General features: G+C 35.7%; 1 protein-coding gene across 46 annotated transcripts in view; it reads left to right on the top strand.

The window, feature by feature from the left end:
- Positions 1-19,816, top strand: part of PTPRD (protein tyrosine phosphatase receptor type D) — an 834,341-nt gene that overhangs the window by 738,856 nt on the left and 75,669 nt on the right. For all 46 annotated transcript variants that reach the window (XM_019815913.3, XM_045043800.1, XM_045043802.1 and 43 more), the window contains one exon: positions 14,120-14,243. In XM_019815913.3, coding sequence (XP_019671472.2) covers positions 14,120-14,243 — 124 coding nt within the window. The remainder of the gene's footprint in view (positions 1-14,119; positions 14,244-19,816) is intronic.

The following is a 19,816-nucleotide window of genomic DNA, read 5'->3' as shown; positions in this document are numbered from 1 at the left end:
GCATTCAAAACCTAATCACCCAAAGCATTCAATATGTTATTTCAAAGAGAACTCCAGTGAGTCTTTCAAGTTGCAATATTCACAGACACCTATGTGTTTGGATTACAATGACTGTTTCTACTTTTGTCTTTGTACACATAAATTGATAATCGTGAGCTTTCTGTTGTATTTCGTTTAATGCCTACTGCATCCCCTTGGTATAAATATGCCTCTTTCACTGGCAGCCTACATTTTGAGCATGGAGCCATCTCTCCCACAGTAGTTAACAAAATACTTGAAACCAGGCTAGTAATACAGGCTGACAACTGCCATATTTTGTTATGTTCAGATTCAGTAAACTATAGTTATGTGGTGAAGCAATTCAGCTCTTTGTTAATGACAGATTTATTGAAGACAAGCTTTCAGAAGGATTGTACTAGAAATCCTATTAAAGTGCCATCCATTAAACCATTAGGATAGTCATTAAAACTGTTAGTGCAGACTTGTTATTCATGAGTTATTGGTCTCTTACCATTCTCAGTGGTTTCTGTCAATACTACTGTTCCCTTTGCTCCATTGTGACTATTCAGTTCCAAGAAATGAATGTATATCACCTTTCTCTCTTTTCCTGCAAAATTTGTGGGGAGGAAGGTGGGTAAGAGAGGGGGTTTGGTTGGGAGGGTGTAAATGAAAGAAATTAAAACACTTTTAATTTAATTTAAAACACTTCATTTTTCCCAATTATATAGGATAAAGATTATACTTAAGATCCCACCCTTTTTATTTTGATAAGAATCATGTTAAAAATCTAACCATATAGAAACCTATGGCTTGTCTTTCATTTTCAAAAAAAAAAAAAAGAAAGTAAGAAAAAGATTTGGAAGTGGAAAGTACTGTACTGTGGGATTAATGCATCCTTAAACCAAACCGACAGGAACATCTGGTCTTTAATCTGTTTTCCTTTCTCTTCACAGTTTTGAAATAAGGAATTGAACTTTACGATAGTAAATTTAAAGTTGCAACTTAATATACATGCATTAGAGTGTAGTAGTTAAGAGCCCAGACTCCAAAGTCAGAAAATTCTGGATTCACATCCCAGTTTCACTGCTTTATGGACTACCAGGGTGATCTGTGCAAAGTGTTTTAACTCTCCTAGGCCTCAGTCTCTTTATTTGCAGTATGGAGATAAGAGTATCCACCTAAATTTGTTTTAAGGGTCACTGTACACACGAGACTCAGTGCATCATGATGATGCACTCATCATCATCAAAATCAGAAGTAATTTACCCTGATTACTTCTCAGTTCCATTCTTTGATGAGGTTAGAGGGAGACAATCTAATTTAGTGTTGGCTCGTTCAATATTTTTTCCTGGTCATAAATCTACACTGAGCTTTATCTCTAAATGACCATAGAAGCCAGTTGAAAAAGTTGACATGGATTTCACAAAATACCCTCCAAAGTGTTAAGTCCTATAAAGTGTTCAAGTGACTCAGTCGCTTAAGTGTTCAACTTCAGCTCAGGTCATGGGTTCAAGGTTCGTGAGTTTGAGCCCTGCATTGGGCTGTCCGCTGTGATTGCAGAGCCTGCTTGGGATCCTGTCTTCCTCTCTCTCTGCCCCTCCCTCGCCTGTGCAGTCTGTCTCTCTAAAAAATAAATAAAAACATTAAAAAATAGTAAAATCTTTAAGAAAATATCAACTGAACCATATTAAATATTTTAAGAGTTTATTCAAGTGAAAACTGACTCAATTTGGGCAGCATCAAACCAGAAGTGTTTGCTAGGGCAAGGACTCGTATAAAGAGTGAAAGCAAAGAAAAATTATTGATTGGCTATAGCTTAAAGCCTAGTTGGCTGTTTTTGACTGGTTGTCCTTAGGGTTTTGATTTTGTAACCCTGAGGCTTTTACAAACTTAGATTCTGATTTACCTCCATAGGCCGTCACAGCATTAGGACCCCCTCAGTCTAATGGAGTCCTTGTTTAATTAACTTAATGTTATCAATCTCTACCTCTCAGAGATAAGTACTGGTAGTGTTGATGTATAATATTCTAGCTTTCTGTATATACATATGTATGTTTATATATTTATATTTATATCTCTAAATATCTAGATATATGTATATGATATAGTGTATATAATATAATGAAATACAGATATATATTTAATATATTTTTTTTTTTACTTAACAGGAAAAGTGGATGTCTTTATGTCAGTAGATACACAGTTTCAATAGCTTCATAGGTTTTTCATACTCTAAGTCACTTAACCAGTCCCCACCATTGTAATGGTTCTATAATGGTTATTATATACATTTGTCCAGGGGAAAGACATGTTTTTCACTTTCAAGGCTTTTAGGCAGAGTTTAGTGCCTGACAGAAAGTCCACAGTCTAATCTTAGGAGATGATAAATTTGAAGAAGTTGCAATCTTGGATGAAGGTGTGTCAGGTGAAAGTATCTTGATGTGGTCACCTTATTCCAGGACTGATCATTAGTTTTGTAAACTTGAGAGGTAACTGGGTTCTGAAGACCTCACTTTTCATTAGTTTTATGATCTTAATGGCTATGTCATCGATCTGTGATGACTAGATGCCACTGTCTTTCTTGGAGGGCCAAGTGATCATGCTCATAGTCCTTTCTGATCCTCCCTTTTCTGTGTGTCTATGAGTTACTTTTCTCCTTTTGAATGACCTAGCTTCTCTTTAGGTGTGTTAATGCAGGGATATTTTTAAAAAAATGTTAATATCTTTAGAACATATTATACTTGAAGACATGTTTAATGCTTGATTTGTGTAATACTCAAGCAATAGAATGAGTCTATGGTTCCATTCCCAGAGCATTAAGAAAAAGAAAAGGATAGAAATTATGGCATAATTCTACCTAGTTTTTCAGTAATAATTTTTTAAATATAAAATATTAATTAGACACAGTAGATTAAAAATTGGTATTATGCTAAGTGAAATTAGTCGGAGAAAGACAAAAGTCATATGACTTCACTCATATGAGGACTTTAAGAGACAAAACAGATGAACATAAGGGAAGGGAAACAAAAATAATATAAAAACAGGGTGGGGACAAAACATAACAGACATTCAAATATGGAGAACAAACAGAGAGTTACTGGAGGGGTTGTAGGAGGGGGGATGGGCTAAATGGGTAATGGGCATCAAGGAATCTACTCCTGAAATCATTGTTGCATGATATGCTAACTAATTAGGATGTAAATTTAAAAAATAATAATAAAATTAAGAAAAAAATGTTTTTATAGAATGATCAACATGTAAATCGGTTCTTTAGCTTTGTTCTTTTCCTCCATAACTGAACACATATCCAACTAGCTTCTGCACCACCACATTCTTTCCAGCCTCTACCCTGCCCCAGAAAAAGGAAAATATATATAATCTGAATAGGTTAAAATTATGGTTTAGTGGAGAATAGGGTAAATGTGTGTTAAGAATCACATGTTCTGTTCTTTCCCTTTCTTTCTTTTCTGTGCAGCTCCATAGACAAGTTGAACAAGGTAAATCAATGAGTCAGGCCAGTGCCTCTCTTATTCTGGCTTTAATTCTACTCTTATGGCAGCAGAGTAGATAAGTGGAGGCAGATGTTGTTCTTCAGAAATTGGTGTCTTTAATTTTTCCCACCCTCCTGTCCATGTGATAGATTTGTAAGTGAATTTAGTATCTGTCTGTCTGTTTCTCTTGCCCTCTTTGTACATATACATATTCACCTGGCTGTGTTACTGAGCATGAAGCTCACCTAGATCCCAAGGTATAGATATGGATACAAAGAAGTTAGAGTCTGCTTTAACCTTATAATTTATTGTCCAAACTGGGACACTTTGAAAGATGGTGCTTTTGATAATGAAATGGGGACAGAGGTGTAAACTGGGATATAAGCCCCCCTAACTTAAACCCTTTGCCAGCACTGAATCCTGGGCTGTTTTTCCTTCCGTCTTATCAGGACCCTCCCAGTCTCCCCACAACAGCCAACAAGTGGCCTTGAGACTTCAGAGGAGCACAATTGTTAAAACAAACTCCCCAAAATAAAGGGAAAATCCACTGTATTAAATGGTTAACTGTATACACATTGGTAGTATGTCTAGAAAATTTGGTAATATGAATTGTTACCTGGCAAGCAGTCACTGTGTGATACTTCAGAATAGTCAGTGGATATGTAAAAGTTGGAAATCATGGCACAGAACGCTATTATACATGTTCACTTGGAAAAATTTCAAAAGTGCCAAAGTCCGAGATGACTCTTATTATGAATCAGAGTACAGACAAGTGTGAGCCTGGGAGCCATTCTGATTATTTTTAAAGATGATTTTCTATATTTTTGGTCTATTCCAATATATGTTTACTTAATAACCACATGTTCTGCAGGGAAATTTATTTAACTATTTCTAAGGCTCTGGGGAAAAAGTCACTGTTGCCATATATCCTGCCTATAATGCATTTCAGCCATTCATTCTATAAATATATTTTAAAATAAACTATAAGCTAAACACTGAGTATACAACATCAGATGAATCACAACCACTATAGTGATATCCTCGAGTGATTCTGTTTTTTTTTCCCAAAGGGCAAATATGTAAAATTATCAATTCATGGACATTTTTCTAATATATTTTACCTAGAATAGTCTTTAATTTTACATTATAAAGCCAATATACATTTTAAAGAAATTAATTTCTGAAATTAATCTTTTAGTTTAGAAATAAACTCTAAAATTCTAGATTTGGGGAGTTCTAACTTTTCTAGTTTGCTTGTCACATGTAACGTAGAAGAAAGTAAACATGACACTTTAGGTTGTAAATATTTTCTAAGCTACTTGAACACCATGGGTATAAGTAGTAATGATCAACCTGTGTGTCTTCTTTAATTAGAAGCCTGTATTTAGTATGGTACATTATGTCCTTACCTATAAGGCATAATGATATGAACAGCAAGGGGTTCTTAGTATGTACTTAATATATACACATATATACACACTGTACCCAAAAGACATAGGTGGAAACTCTTGTTTCAAGTAGATAGTTGCATTAAATACATTTGGGGATGGAACTAGATAGGGGAATTTTTTAAGTGATTACTTGGGATTTTCTCTATTGTGTCACAGACTTGAAGGAAGCATCATGCTTTTTCATTTCATTTCAGATGTAAAAATCTTATTTTTTCAATCAGGAAATGAGATGCGAAAGGCATTGACTGAACATTAACAAACGTTTATTCATGTTTCAGTTTGGAAACTCATCTGTTTTTCCTCTCACATCCGAAAATAAACATGGGAGAGGAAACAGAGTTTTAACAAATTTTTAATTGAATAGCAAGCAAGGTAATACTGAAAACCTAAAAATACATCTGTCTACAGTATGCAGAGTAAAATGAGGGAAAATTAATGTTTTATTTTAATTTTGTAGCATTTTTAAATTTATTTTTGAGAGAGAGAGAAAAACAGAGCTGAGCAGGGGAGAGGCAGAGAGAGAGGGAGACGCAGAATCCTAAACAGGGTCCAGGCTCAGAGCTGTCAGCACAGAGGCCGATGCCAGACTCAAACCCACAAACCGTGAGATCGTGACCTGTGCCAAAGTTGGACACTTAAACGACTGAGCCACCCAGACACACCCAAAATTAGTGGTTTTAAAATTAGATTAGAAATTTGTGTATTTGATAAATAAGAATTAATGTTATCACTTAAAACTCCACTAATCAAACTCTCAAAAACCAAGATGATGATTTATCTTTCCTATTTTCCTTATACTGTTGTTTATAAAATGCTGTTGTAATAGAAGTCACAAAACAATTACAAAACCACTCCATTTATTGATTGGTTTTTCTTTTGAATCTACTTTTACACTGTATTTCTGAATGCTCAGGTCTCCAAGTATCAAATGAAATGAAAAACTGAGAAATATATGTGTTTATGTTCTGTTGTTGTTGTTATCTGCCATAGAAAAGTAGATCAATTTTCAAATTATATAGATGGGCACATTGTTACAGCAAGTGGGAGGACAGAGTGGATTTCTTTGCCTAAATTAACTGGGTGATTGCTTCAGTGTCAAAGGAGATCCACTTAGCATAAGGGAGAAAGCAGACATTCCTTACATGCTAAGATTGTCTTAAATAAGGGATGTTCTTGCACAAGTCAGATGGATGGAGACAAGAAAGGGAAGACATCTACTGTTCTTTTACTGAGAACTTTTCATCAGGTGTTTTACATGTATTATTTTACTTAATACTTTTGAGTCTATGCAAATGTGGCAGTGTTTACAGAGTGGTAAGGAATTAATGCATTCATTTTGTTAATTTGGGGCCAAAATTTAGGGTTGTGCTATTCACGGAAAAGGAAGGATGCCACTCTGAATTTATTCAGTTTTAATGCTGCACGTAGATTGCAATCAATAATTTTATTTGTTACTTATATGCATTTCTTTTTATAAACACTGTAATTACTTTCTATCAATCCAACTTTATCTCTTTAATCAGAGCAGTTTAATAAAATTTTAATAACATTTTTCTTGCACCAATTGTCTAGAAAATTTTTAATTCCTTTTGCTTTTCCAAATAACATCTGAAGTCCTAGTCTGTGAATTATACTTGTAAAAATGACTATCCATGAAGCTCTAGTCTTTAATAGGAACATCAGCTAACTTCTGTCCATTGTTTTCTTATTATGTACTTTAATCTGATATAGCAGAAAAATAGCTAAAAACTAAAACATTAGGATTAAAAGGTATCACTGCTGTCATTGTTCTAGAACATTGCTTTGGAGAACTAGGAATTTTTCTTTTCTATATTCAGTATCATCTAGGAAAATGTTGACACATTAAACAGGAGAGTATAATAAAAAAAAACTGGCCTTTTAAATCTTCAGATCTTAATGTTGTGTGTTCTCTTCTGAACTCTCATTTGAAAAGATCTGTCAAAAATATTTTTTTTCAGTCACACATATGAAGTAGTAAAGTAGCTTATCTGCATTCCAGAGATCACATTGCATTGCCCTACTGAATTGAAAAAGAATCCAGTGTTTGTTGCTGTTTCATTATTATTTTTTTGTCATGTTGAATTTATGGTAAATTAGGACAAAGTGAAATATACTTCTATGAGTAAATGGGATTCTCAAAGAAATAAACTATCTCCTCCTTACTCAGTGCCTAGATATAATTTAGGAAAAAAAAAAAGCTTATCATGTGGTTGCCTCAAATATTTACTCACCTCATGTGGCTGAATGGTTTACAATGAGTTTTGTCTCCTGTTTGCTTCTCTATATATCAATTCAAATGTAAGTAAAGAAATCATTAATCCAGGTACTTTTTGTAAGTGTTTGTTACACGATATGTTATAATCAGGATTGCAAATGAAACCATTAGACAACAGATAAAGTTGATGTGATTTTATCACTTACCTGAAGAACAAAATTTTAACTATATATAAAAATACCTTATTGAAAAATGTTTTAAGGGGCGCCTGGGTGGAGCAGTCGGTTAAGCGTCCGACTTCAGCCAGGTCACGATCTCGCGGTCCGTGAGTTCGAGCCCCGCGTCGGGCTCTGGGCTGATGGCTCGGAGCCTGGAGCCTGTTTCCGATTCTGTGTCTCCCTCTCTCTCTGCCCCTCCCCCGTTCATGCTCTGTCTCCCTCTGTCCCAAAAATAAATAAACGTTGAAAATAAAATTAAAAAAAAGAAAAATGTTTTAAGTTTATTTTGAGAGAGAGCAAGCACAAGTGGGGGAGGGGCAGAGAGAGAGAGAGAGAGAGGGAGAGAGGGAGAGAGAGAGAATCCCAAGCAGCCTCCATGCTGTCAGCCTGGAGCCCAATGCAGAGCTCAATCTCAGGAACTGCAAGATCATAACCTGAGCCAAAACCAAGAGTCAACTGAGCCACCCAAGCACCCCTGCTTGAAATATTTTTAAATGGCTTTTCAAATTGTTCATCTTTCTACTTAAAGGTGGAGAACTCCTGTATGTGTTCATTAGTTAACACTGGGAGTCTTGAGAAGTCTCTATTTCAGTCCTTCATACTCTAATTGTGGCTTGGTTTAGAGGTACTTTTATAGGGAAAGACTTAGGAAGTTTTGATACTAATTGGATAAAGGAGAACAGGAAAGGTGAGGTTGCCAACCTGACGCTGGGAAGACATTAATAGGAAAAAGGAACAGAGCAGACTGCCAAAGCCAGCGAGGGGCAAAGAGAAAGCCAGCACCTGGGACTCAGGGGCTCCGACCTCCAGACTTTGCTCATCATCATACTTTCTACTTGATCACATTCCACTTCTTAAAGCATCATTGGATTCAACTAAACTCATGTTCTTCTCTTTGAAGAAAGTACTCATTATGCCAATTGCAGCCCTCGGCTAATTGTGCAAAATACAGCCCTTCTCAACTATGCAAACACTGGTCTTCTTTAAAATGGATACATATTAATTTACCATTTCCATCTTGGAGAGACAGAATATGAATGAATGAGAATTTTAAAAAGCTTCATTGCAGAAATACAGTCAATGGCAGATTGCTCCTCTAAACCTCAAATAGGGCCTGAGAATATGTGGGTGCAAACCACACTAAGGAGTAAATGAGCCTACTGACTGGGAACTCTGTGGAATGATAGTCTTTCTCTAGAGGTTAAGGTCATTGAAAGTTCAATTCCCTGTAAAAAGGATGGTTAGTCTGACCCATAGTTTGCCTAGTCAAATAGCTGGTCTATTCCTTCTATATAATTAAATTTTTGTTAGTTGTTTTAAAACCCACACAAAAACAGGATGTATCTTTTTTGTGGTTTCTCTTTGAAGAGGTTCTAAAGAGAATATTTTGAGGTTTTACTCTTAGTGGACTGAAGAGAAGTTGGACGCCAAGCAGCTAGTATTGTAGGGGGATTGTACCTGTGAATTATATTTTTCTTCTTGTAGAGAAGTTGAAATTTTGCAGAACCATATTTAAAGGACTTTAAGTTGATGACTTCAGCTTTATCAAAAAAGGTCACTCTCTGGATACAGTTTTATTCAATGACTGTAATCAGATGTGCAAGTTTATGAGCACTCCCTTGTTTTGAGTTTACAATTATAAATATAGATTAGAAGCACTATAGAGATTTTTGTTCCCAAACTTCCCATTGTGTTTCAAGACAATAATTGAAAGACATAAGTAAAACAATCAAGGAATCTTCTCAAACTTGGCGAGAGAAGAAGCATAACATCGTGGCGAGGCATTGTGACTGGGTCCAGAATGCCTGGACCCCACAACTAGCTTACTAACTGACCCTGAGAGGTTGTTTCACTTCTCTGTACCTCGCTTTCCTCATCTACAGAATTGTGATAATAATGGTATCTACTTTTAGGCTCTTTGTGAAGATAAAATTAGTTAATATATGTGAAGCACAAAGAAAACACAGCAAATGTCATATAAGTGTTATTTTAACTATATAACCATTGGATGTAAAATATTTTTTTTTAATCTGGGTTTTCATCACGAATATAGTGCATGGGACACCTGGGTGGCTTAGTTGGTTAAGCATCCGACTGCAGCTCAGGTCATGATCTCATGGTTTGTGAGTTCAAGCCCCGCATCGTCTGGGTGCTGACAACTCAGAGCATGGAGCCTGCTTCGGATTCTGTCTCCCTCTTTCTCTGCCCCTCCTCCGCTCACACTATGTCTCTCTCTGTCTCAAAAATAAATAAACATTTAAAAAATAAAAAAAAAAGAATATAGCGCAAAATTATAAATCCATCAGTTATGTTGCTTATTTTCTACTTACCTATTTTAAGACAAAGTTCTAGTTGCTTAAAAAAAATGAGAACTTTCAGACCACCAAGTTAAAGACTACATAAATGCAAAGTGTTTGATATTAGCAGCTGTCTAATCAAGACTTTCTCTTTCTTCTTTATGTTACAGAGAAGTTTTTCTTTGGTCCCTCTTCTCAGTAATGCAAAGTCATTGAGGTGAAGATCTGTTAGTATTAGAATTATTTCAATCACAAGTATTAGGGTAGGAGGGGGAGTGTGTCATGTGCCAAGTGTGCAGATAGGGAAGCAATGTAAAATGGTTTGGCATCTTGGTAAAGTTTAGGTGCTACATATTCTTTCTTTGTCCAGTAAAGGGCCTTGTTGATTGCCTGGAGAAACAAAAGTAAATATGAGGAAGTAGCATTCTTGTTTACAATTTCTGTAACAATGCAATGTGCAAATGTTATATAGCTTATTTTTTTAAGTCTATTAATCAAATTTGGGTTGAATACATCTAACTTGCTTTATTTCCAAATTGCAAAGTTTCCTCCAGGGCAACTACAGAAGATCCGGCCAGGTTTCCAGCTCAGTGGGTAGAATTTGGGATTGAGTTCTGAGGAGGAGGGGGTATCTCGCCAAAACATGTTTGAATAAACAGTGTCAGAAGGATGAGAAGAGATACATGAGAGTCAGGCTGAGGAAAACCAAACACCAACAGCAGGAAGAACAAGAAGAACTCATTAGAAACAAGAGTGCTTATTTCAAATTGTTTTGAATAATACTGGGATGGCCTCAGCTTAACTCTATAGTAGGAAGATGGATGGTCATGGTGTGTGGGCCAAAAATATGAGACTAGAGTGGAAATGAACTTCTCAAGACCAAGGTTGCCCTTTCTCCATGTTGACCATTTCATTCTTCCTTAAGAGGATCTCAGCAAAAGAAACCAGAAAACAAAGAGGCAAAGCAAATGTGCCTGCATCTTGCACTAAGGACAACATAAAGAGCGGGTTTTGAAAATTAGGGTCTTAGTCATCCATGATACCTTTGCCTCATTAACATGGATAATTGAAATTTGATTTTTCTCAACCAGTTTTATTTTTTTTCTAAATAGAAAAGATCATCTTATACCTCACCTGCTTTCAGTAGTTGCTGTTCTTTACTGTGTTTACTGCTTTCAGCATTCTGACAAGCTCCAGAATAATGACCTATGCTGTGTATTGTTAAACGTTCAGTCAGACAGATAGATATAGATAGATGAGTATGTGTTGCACAAAGACAGTTTAGCATTATTCAATCAATGTTTGTTTGATCCCTGTAAAACAAGTATAAATGTAAGCTGCATCCCATCTGTTTTATCATCCATGTGAAGCCAACCTCATTTCTAAAACTTGATTTCTTATGTAATTGCCCCAGAATGACAGAGGATGATCAGTTGGGAAGAAATATCTTTCAGACTGGTGAGATAAAGGATAGTTTTGTTGAAGTGTGTTTCATATGTTGGGCTTCCTCATTTTGCAGTGGCCTTCGGGATAAGTAGTAGCATCTTTGCTTGGTAATTACCAGCTGTTAATCATCAGTTGGGCTTTGAAATCACACAGACCTGGGTTTGAGGGTGAATGTATGAGCCTAGCTGTGTGAGCAAATTACTTAACCACCAAATAGCACAGTGCCTGCCACAGAGCAGGCCCTCAGTAAGATTTATTAAATTAATTTTTCTTTACTTCAATTTCCTTCTCTGTAAAATGAAGAAAATAACAATACCTACCTCATAGCATTTATGAAAATTAAAACGGGATACTGCATGACCTGGCAGCTATTATAATTATCCTATTACTATAGGTCTTCTTCTCATGGGTCATACTTTAAGTCTAAGCATATTAACATACGTGAAATAAAACTTATGTTTCCATTACTGGTTTTTAAACTCTTCAATGTGTAGGTATCAAATCGAGCATTCAGAAGGCTGAGAATATGTGGCAAGAGTGGAAATGGACATGAGTTAACAGTGTCTGCATTGATAGATGCAATTTCATTAGTCTAATTAAATGCTTGCCACTTTACACATCTGTGAGTGATCATAGTCTGAATAACGGCCATCAGACGGAGTAATACCTTCCACCAAAGCACTGAACATCAGTGAGCTTAGCCGCTTCTTGGGATATTTTAGAAAATAATGTGCAAGAAGCTTATGTACTCAGTAACGCTCATCAGTGTAAAGTGGGATATCAGTGGTAGTTGTAATTTCGGGATCACATACTTTATTATTAAACTGTATGATAATGAGTGTTAAAGTTATTAATCATAGTGCACTTTACCTTGCAGTTTCCATTGTCTGTTCTCTAATTGCCATGATATAGGGAAGAATTACTCCATGATTTCTCTTTATGAACTCTTCTCAACAACATTTATCCATCAATTCAATTCATTTAAGAAAATCTCTTGAACCATTTATTGAGCCATCTTTGTCAGTGCAAAGATGACTGAAGGTGTATGGGTAGGACTGTGGCTAAGGACTCTAGAATTTAAGCTGTAGGTCATTCAGAGCCAGTGGAATTCTTAAGCAGGAAACTAACCTGTCCAGAGCTGATCTTCAAAAAGACTACTTTGGTATGAAAAGTGACTTGTAGTTAGAGGTTTGAAGAGAGAGTCCAAGCAGACATCACATACTGAAAGATTGAGTTTAGGGAGTGGCAGTGGGCTGGTGACTTGGGGCTGATTTAAGAAAAAAATAAGGTATGGCTTGGTCACCAAATACATATGCTTTGTATAGAGAAGGTTCAAGGTTGACTTGAAGGCTTCCACCCAGGCATCTGCATGTTTTAGCTCATCAGATACTTGGAGAGAAGTACATTCTGCAGGGGAGATGATGAGCTTCCCTGGAAGAACAAGCTAGAAAGACCCCTAATTATATGATTCCTTAGACTCTAAAGCATAGATAATTATTTTGCTGAATATTTTTTCAATGATAGGCTACTTACATATAGATTAGCATTGGCTAAGAAAAGATAAAGGTTTTATAATCCTTGGCATATTAGGGGCTAGAATCCATACTGCTGAGAATTTTAGAATGTTTGGAGGCTATTCATGAGGGTTAATAGGTCGACTCTTTGCAGTTGTGAGTTTTACCAGCCCTGTTAAACACAAAATATACACATCTTTAATATTGTCACTGCTGTTGGATATGTTTTACTTTCCAGTTCTACAGATACACATAAAGTCATGAAAAATGCCCAGTATCAAAACTAACTGCTAAAAATTCTATTAACATAACATAGTATCTTTACTTTTCACAGAATTTTACCTGCATATAACCCTTACCATTATTTCTGAAAACTTGATTTTAATCATTTGAAATCATGTTTATGTAATTACTGAACTCATGTTTCCTTATACCATGAAATTACGTCTTAAAAAAGTGCCCATGTCCTATGATAAAAGAAGAGGTTTTGATTTCCATAACATTGCAGGAAATTAAAAAGTATTTTTTTTCAGAGTATTTTTTTTCTATAATCAGATCCTGAGTTCAGTCTCAAAATGATACTGCTTTAACTCTAAGAAAACTATATATTATTTTATATTCTGTGTAATATTTATTTTAGATTATTGAGTAATGGGTTGAATGAAGGTATCAAGAAAATGCATTATAAATCAGAAAAAAATATGTTTAAGTTAAAGAATAAAAAGAAGCAAGCTTTGTAAATATAACACATAATAATAGGAAACATAAGTAGAAAAGCAATTAGATCCTATCTGCATTGGGTTATAAATTAATATTTGAAGATAAACATTAGATTTACCAACTTCCCTTCTTTACTGTTATTCTTAACTGTTTGAATTGTACAGATTGCTTGTGCTACTGGCCATAGTGTGTTATGGAGAAACAGACAAAATTTTAAGTTGCCATCAAAGTGGAAGCCTAGAAGTGAAGAAAAAACAGGGAAACCTGTGCCCAGTGAAGCTAGTGAATGGCCAATAAATTTAAAGGGTGAGGTTACGTCCTGACAGGAAAGACTAGGGAGAATAATCAAGATAAAATAATGTTCACAGAACCAGAAGGAGTATTGAGCCAGATAACTTATAAACTACAGCTGCAGAGAAGGAAATGGAAAACTAAAACAATTTTTAAAACACTGCCTTTCCAATATTAATGGAACATCCATATCGATTTTTTTTTTCATTTGAATCAATTGTTGGTGACTATCACTGTTTTTTACTATGATTAATCATTTCATGTTAAGCTGGGTATATTAGTGTTCAGCTTCATAAGTAGGGTCATCTTGATAAAGTGTGGCTTCAGACTTTTCTTTTTAAATCATGTTTGTTACTTGTGATAAATGCCTATAATCTGGTGTTATTCAGTATTGATTTTGTGTGTGTGTGTGTGTGTGTGTGTGTGTGTGTGTGTGTGTGCTGTTTTTCTTTTAGTCAATTGACCCTGGCCAGCAGTTCACATGGGAACATTCAAACTTGGAAGTAAACAAACCAAAGAATAGATATGCGAATGTAATCGCATATGATCATTCCCGGGTTCTCCTATCAGCAATAGAAGGTAAGGAAATTCAGACATTATTTATACTTTTATTTTTCATGAATTTCTAAGTGTTTGCATGAAAATATAGTTTTAACTAGGTTTTTCGCTATCTATGGAAATAGCTAATTAATATTCAGGCACCACTTGTTCTCACATTTTCTTTACTTCATACAAGTATACTGTATATGGGTACACAACATCCCCAGCACCACATAGCATAGAAGCATCTCTCATTACCTTCTTACCTCTATTCTAGGTGAAAGACTTCATAAGGTACATGATGCTTGTAGAGGGGAAGCAAATTGAGGTTGCCCATTTTACTGATGGTTGCTGATATAAATAAACAGGTGATTGTCAGAAGATGCTCATAGACTATTATTTTTAAATGGGTGAGGGGTTTGTAAATAAATCTGGATACCTCCTAGGGACAGTAGAAAGTTTAGGAGTTTGTGGCGTGGTGATTTATAAAAATTAAGCATATCAGAAATGTCTGGTACAGCTAATTTGTGGACTGCTTGGTAATCTATCTCTCGCAATTGTAGCAAGTAGTTCATTCCAGAGGGAATGGTTGCTCCTAAAAGATGAGGAATACACCTCTAATACACCTAGCTTCTTGTAAGGAGTCATGAGGAGAGTATTTTCCATTCATCTCTTTCCAGTAATAAATCTCTTCACATGGCATATTAAAATCATTTAGGAGCGCATGTTCAACACTCAGCAGTTTGTTAGTTTTTTTTGTTTTTGTTTTTGTTTTTTTTGCTATGGTAGCACATTGGATTGCTGTCCTTACAAAATAGTTTACAATGTCACTTAAATCCTTCCTTCTGTCATAATAGCTAACCTGGACCACCACCTTCCACATACCACATTCATCCTCACTGACATCCAGAAAAGCTCTGTGGCCTTTACATACTTGAAGGTTCACCACTTACCCTCTTCCAGATGTCTTATTAAACCTTGAATAATACCAACTTCAGACCCAGTGATTTTCAGAACCTTACAGTTCAAACATTTTCATCTACACTTGTTCAAATATCTTTCACATTTTTCTGCTTCCCAAATCTGTGATTTGGGAGGTACCACTTAACCCCTAACTCTGACCAAGCCCTACATGCCTTGTTTTATGCCCAAAATTAATTTGAAAGTGAGACACTGATTTCCCAGTAAACACAAAAGGCAACCAATACATTTATTTCCAGTGTTTGGGGAACAAGAACTATCTTCCAGCATGTGAGCAAGCCCATACCTGCAGCCTCCTTTCTGCAAAATGGTGTTATACGGCATAGATACATTTTATAAAGTTCTCATAGTCAATTTTACTTTTGATGTTGGAAAATGTTATAATCCATTTTTGAGGCTATTAAAGATCCTAGGATCTTGAGAGTTAATGTTTTTCCATACAGGAAAAAAAATATCATGTTTATCAAAATTTCACCAATGCTAATTCAGGCAAGATGGTGTCAGACAGGTAATTGCTTCAAGTCCTGTTTGAAAACTGTAATTGATTTATGTGGATGATTATTTGCATATAGCGTTTACATTTTATCTTTGTATTTCCCACTTGAAAATGTAAAAAAAAAGCAATTTCTTGCCTCAGGTTTCTTAAATCAACTCCATAGATAATAAGAAACTAACCCAAGTCACAAGTGGAGGAAGGAAATCTTTTTTTTTTTCATTAGCAGAACAGGTAAATTATAGAAATTAAATGAATATAAATTGAGAATCTATTTGGCATGATCTTGGCTGGAGAACTTGTCAGTCTGCCTTTGCATTGTGAAAAACATTGTTTTCACTCAGAATTAGGTCATTCAATACTACTGTGTCCCTGTACTTTTACACACTTTATCATTATTTTCCTTAACCTGTTATTTTCCACCATCTTAACAGTAAAGTATGTCGAAGGACAAAGAATATTCCTCTTTGTACATTTATTATGATATATGGAAACTATGTACATTTCATTCCTATGCTATTTTTACAGTACAAAAGCCAAAGCACTTGAATCAGACTAAAACCTGCCTTTTTATAGCTCTATGCTCATAAATATACCCTAAATCTAGAGCTGACCTAGAAACCAAAAGTGTTTCAATTTTAAGTCTTATGCAAAAGGTTACAAGCATTTAATTGAAGTTTATAGGCTATAGAGAGAGCTTTAATCTAGATTACAACCATGAACAGCATTTTATCTAAGACTAAGCCCTAATCAGCAGATATTTAAGGGGGTAAGCAACAATCCTATATCTTAAGCACAGAAAGGGAAATGCTGGAGACTGGAACCATAGAACTGCTCACTGAGGCTTCCCACATAAAAGGAGCTTTGATAATACACAGCCAGATTTTTTAAGAGCATTTAAATGTTGGGGCGTCTGGGTGGCACAGTCGGTTAAGCGGCCGACTTCGGCTCAGGTCACAATCTCACGATCCGTGAGTTCGAGCCCTGCATCGGGCTCTGTGTTGACAGCTCAGAGCCTGGAGCCCGTTTCAGATTCTGTGTCTCTCTCTCTCTCTCTGCCCCTCCCCTGTTCATGCTCTGTCTCTCTCTGTCTCAAAAATAAATAAACGTTAAAAAAAAATTAAAAAAAAATAAATGTTAAGAGACTTCATGCACAATTTATAAAATTTAACATGCTTGTTTTAGGCTCCACCTGTGGTGATAACTTAAAAGACTTTGGTCAAAGGTTTTGTTTTGGACACTTTTGCTGCTGTTTCCCCAGCGGTGCTGGCTGCTCTTCATGTTTACTTTGCAGAGTGGTCTGACCTACAATAAAGGAGATCTGGAAAGTCGCCACAGTGATTCCTAGTATCCTTATCTTGTTTCCTAGAGCAAAACTTTTACATGACTTCCGCCAAGCAGTGGCAGGGGAAATAAACTAAAGAATGGGGAATTGTGTGTCAGCACCAGCGTGCTTATTGAATTCTGTGAAAATAGTGATACATCATGACATGTTTCCAAATTACAGCCATCTTATTTATGCTGGGGAAAATGTGGAGCAAATTCAAGAGCGTTCTAACTACAGAATGCTTACAATTATTGAATTGCAGAGCAAGCAGTGTGGAAACTGCTTTTGACCAGTCCACTTACCGTTTAAGCTGTTCTTAAGAGAACATAGTAATTCCCGAGGAAAAGAGGTGATAGGATTTATTTTCATAGTTAAAGCTAAATATTGTCAAAGACTAAATGGAAACTAATACTTATATTACAATTAAATAGTATATAATAATATGCTTGATCTTATAGAATTCAGTTATTCATTACTTTTACTAACGTAGGAAAAAAGAAATTGATAAACCAAAAGATAAGAGCAAGGAAATCTGGGTTTGGGTCACAGCTCTGTCACTTACTAGTTATGTAACCTGGTCTTCTCTCAGTATCAATTGTTTCAGCTGAAACCTTATTTATTTACTTATTTATTTAATTTGAGTATACTTGCCATACAATGTTACATTATTTTCAAGTAAACATCCTAAGTGTTAGGCAACTGATTCACCTTCTCTTAAGTTATGCTGTGCAGAAGACAAGTGTAGCCTCCATCTTTCACATACAATACTATTAAAATATCACTGACTGTATTCTGTATGTTGTGCCCTTTATTCCCATGACTTATTCCTTCCATAACCAGAAGGCTGTATCTCCCACTCCCCTTCACCCATCTTGCCCATCCCCCCCACCCACCTCCCCTATGGCAATCACCAGTTTGTTCTCGGTATGTATAGTCTATTTCTGCTTTTTATTTATTTATTAATTTGTCTTATTTGTCTTATTTTTTAAAAGCCACATGTGCGTGAAATCCCTCTCACTTCTGACTGGTAGGAGTTAACTCTATGTAGCTTTCTTATCAATTGTATCATTTACTGTATACACTACAGTTTGATGAAGCAACAGCATAAGTACCTTACTATATACATATCCACACTTGGAGATGAGAAGAGTGAAGCTCAGAGTGTTGGCCCTAAGCCATACCACATATGAGTAACAGAGCTCAAACTAGAAGTACGCTCTTGTGATTCTCTGACCCATGCCTGCATAGGCCCACATATTCGCACTGCTTTCCTACTGATAGAGGATGTATCTGTGACTAAGTCGCTAGCTTGAATCTCAATGCCCAAACTTATCACTTTGCCTAAAAGTCCACTTTATCATTGGGCTGTAACCTATGGATAATATAAACATTACATTTTAGTATTTCATTTCCTATTTTACGGCAGAACTAATCTGAGGCAATGACACAATACAGGGACTCAGTAGTGATCCCAATGCTTAGGTTCCTGCAGTTGTAGAAGTAAGGTCAAGTGTATCTATCCTTAATTGATTCCAAAAGTGATCTACTTACCTCAATTCTTGTATGTATCTTCAACTTCTTATAAACCCAGGAATATCAATTAGTGGCAGATTATTTATTGTAATGTCTTATAACTAGGAAAAAATCAATCTAATTATTTCAGTTCTAGATAAAAACATTTTTTTCTAAAATTTAATTGCTCTTCACTGCTGCCAGTATTGTATTTCTATTAGTAGAATCATAATTAACATTTCACTTTAAAAGCCATATTCAAATGGAATTATTTTAATTGTTGGCCAGGACTAAATATAAAGCAAACTTTTTTAAAGCCTACTTTTTATGTCAATGACAAAGACAAGGAGTTAAAATAAATATGATTCTCTGGGTATCTATTGTGTGTTGGGCACCATGTCATAGATTTTATATAGTGTATAAAATCATGGATAGATTTTATCTATAATGTTCGGAACAACCTCAAAAGTTAGTTGTTACCATCAATTTTAAGGATGAAGAACTGTTAAAGTTTTAAAAACCAAGTAACTTGTTTATAATTAGTAGCTCGTTCATGGCAGAGCCAAAATTCTAACATGAATCTTTTGGACTCAAGACTGTTATTCTCTCCAATTGGCCACTCAGAACTAAAGAGGCTTTTGAATTCATGAAGACTGTGACTCTATATGGCACACCTAATTCAAACATGATATCTTTTTGGCTGGGAAGACTGTCTTAAGAATTTTGAAATATACATTTTCAAACATTTATGTTGGAAATCTGAGAACTAGGGGTCTTCAATTGTGTCCTTAGAGTAGTCAAAGTAAAGTTTTCCGAAGAATAAATCATATATAAATGCTTTCAAGTGGAATTTTTTGTTTGTTCAATATTATTTTTAAAGTTCTATTAGGAAGAACACTGAATAAGAAAACAGAAGACTGGACACTAAAGTCTAGTTTAAACCATTCTGTGACCTTGCTGTTCTGTGACCTTGGGCATGTCACTTAGTACAATTCACCCTTTGGGGAAGGTAGATCCTTTTTAGAATCTGACCACCACACTGGGTGCCTAGGTGGCTCAGTTGGTGAAGCGTCCAACTCTTGGTTTTGGCTCAGGTCATGATCTCACAGCTTCATGGATTTGAGCCCCACATCGGGCTCTGTGCTGGCATCGTGGGCACTGCTTGGAATTGTCTCTCCCCCTCTCTCTCCCTCGCTCTCTGCCCCTCCTCCACTAATCCTGGCTCTGTGTCTGTCTCTCAAATAAATATACTTAAAGGAAAAAAAATGAGCATTTTAAACCCCACTTGAAAACCAAAAG

This window comes from Felis catus, chromosome D4 (assembly GCF_018350175.1).
Source record: "Felis catus isolate Fca126 chromosome D4, F.catus_Fca126_mat1.0, whole genome shotgun sequence".
NCBI lineage: Eukaryota > Metazoa > Chordata > Mammalia > Carnivora > Felidae > Felis > Felis catus.
This window is presented reverse-complemented; position numbering and strand designations above follow the sequence as displayed.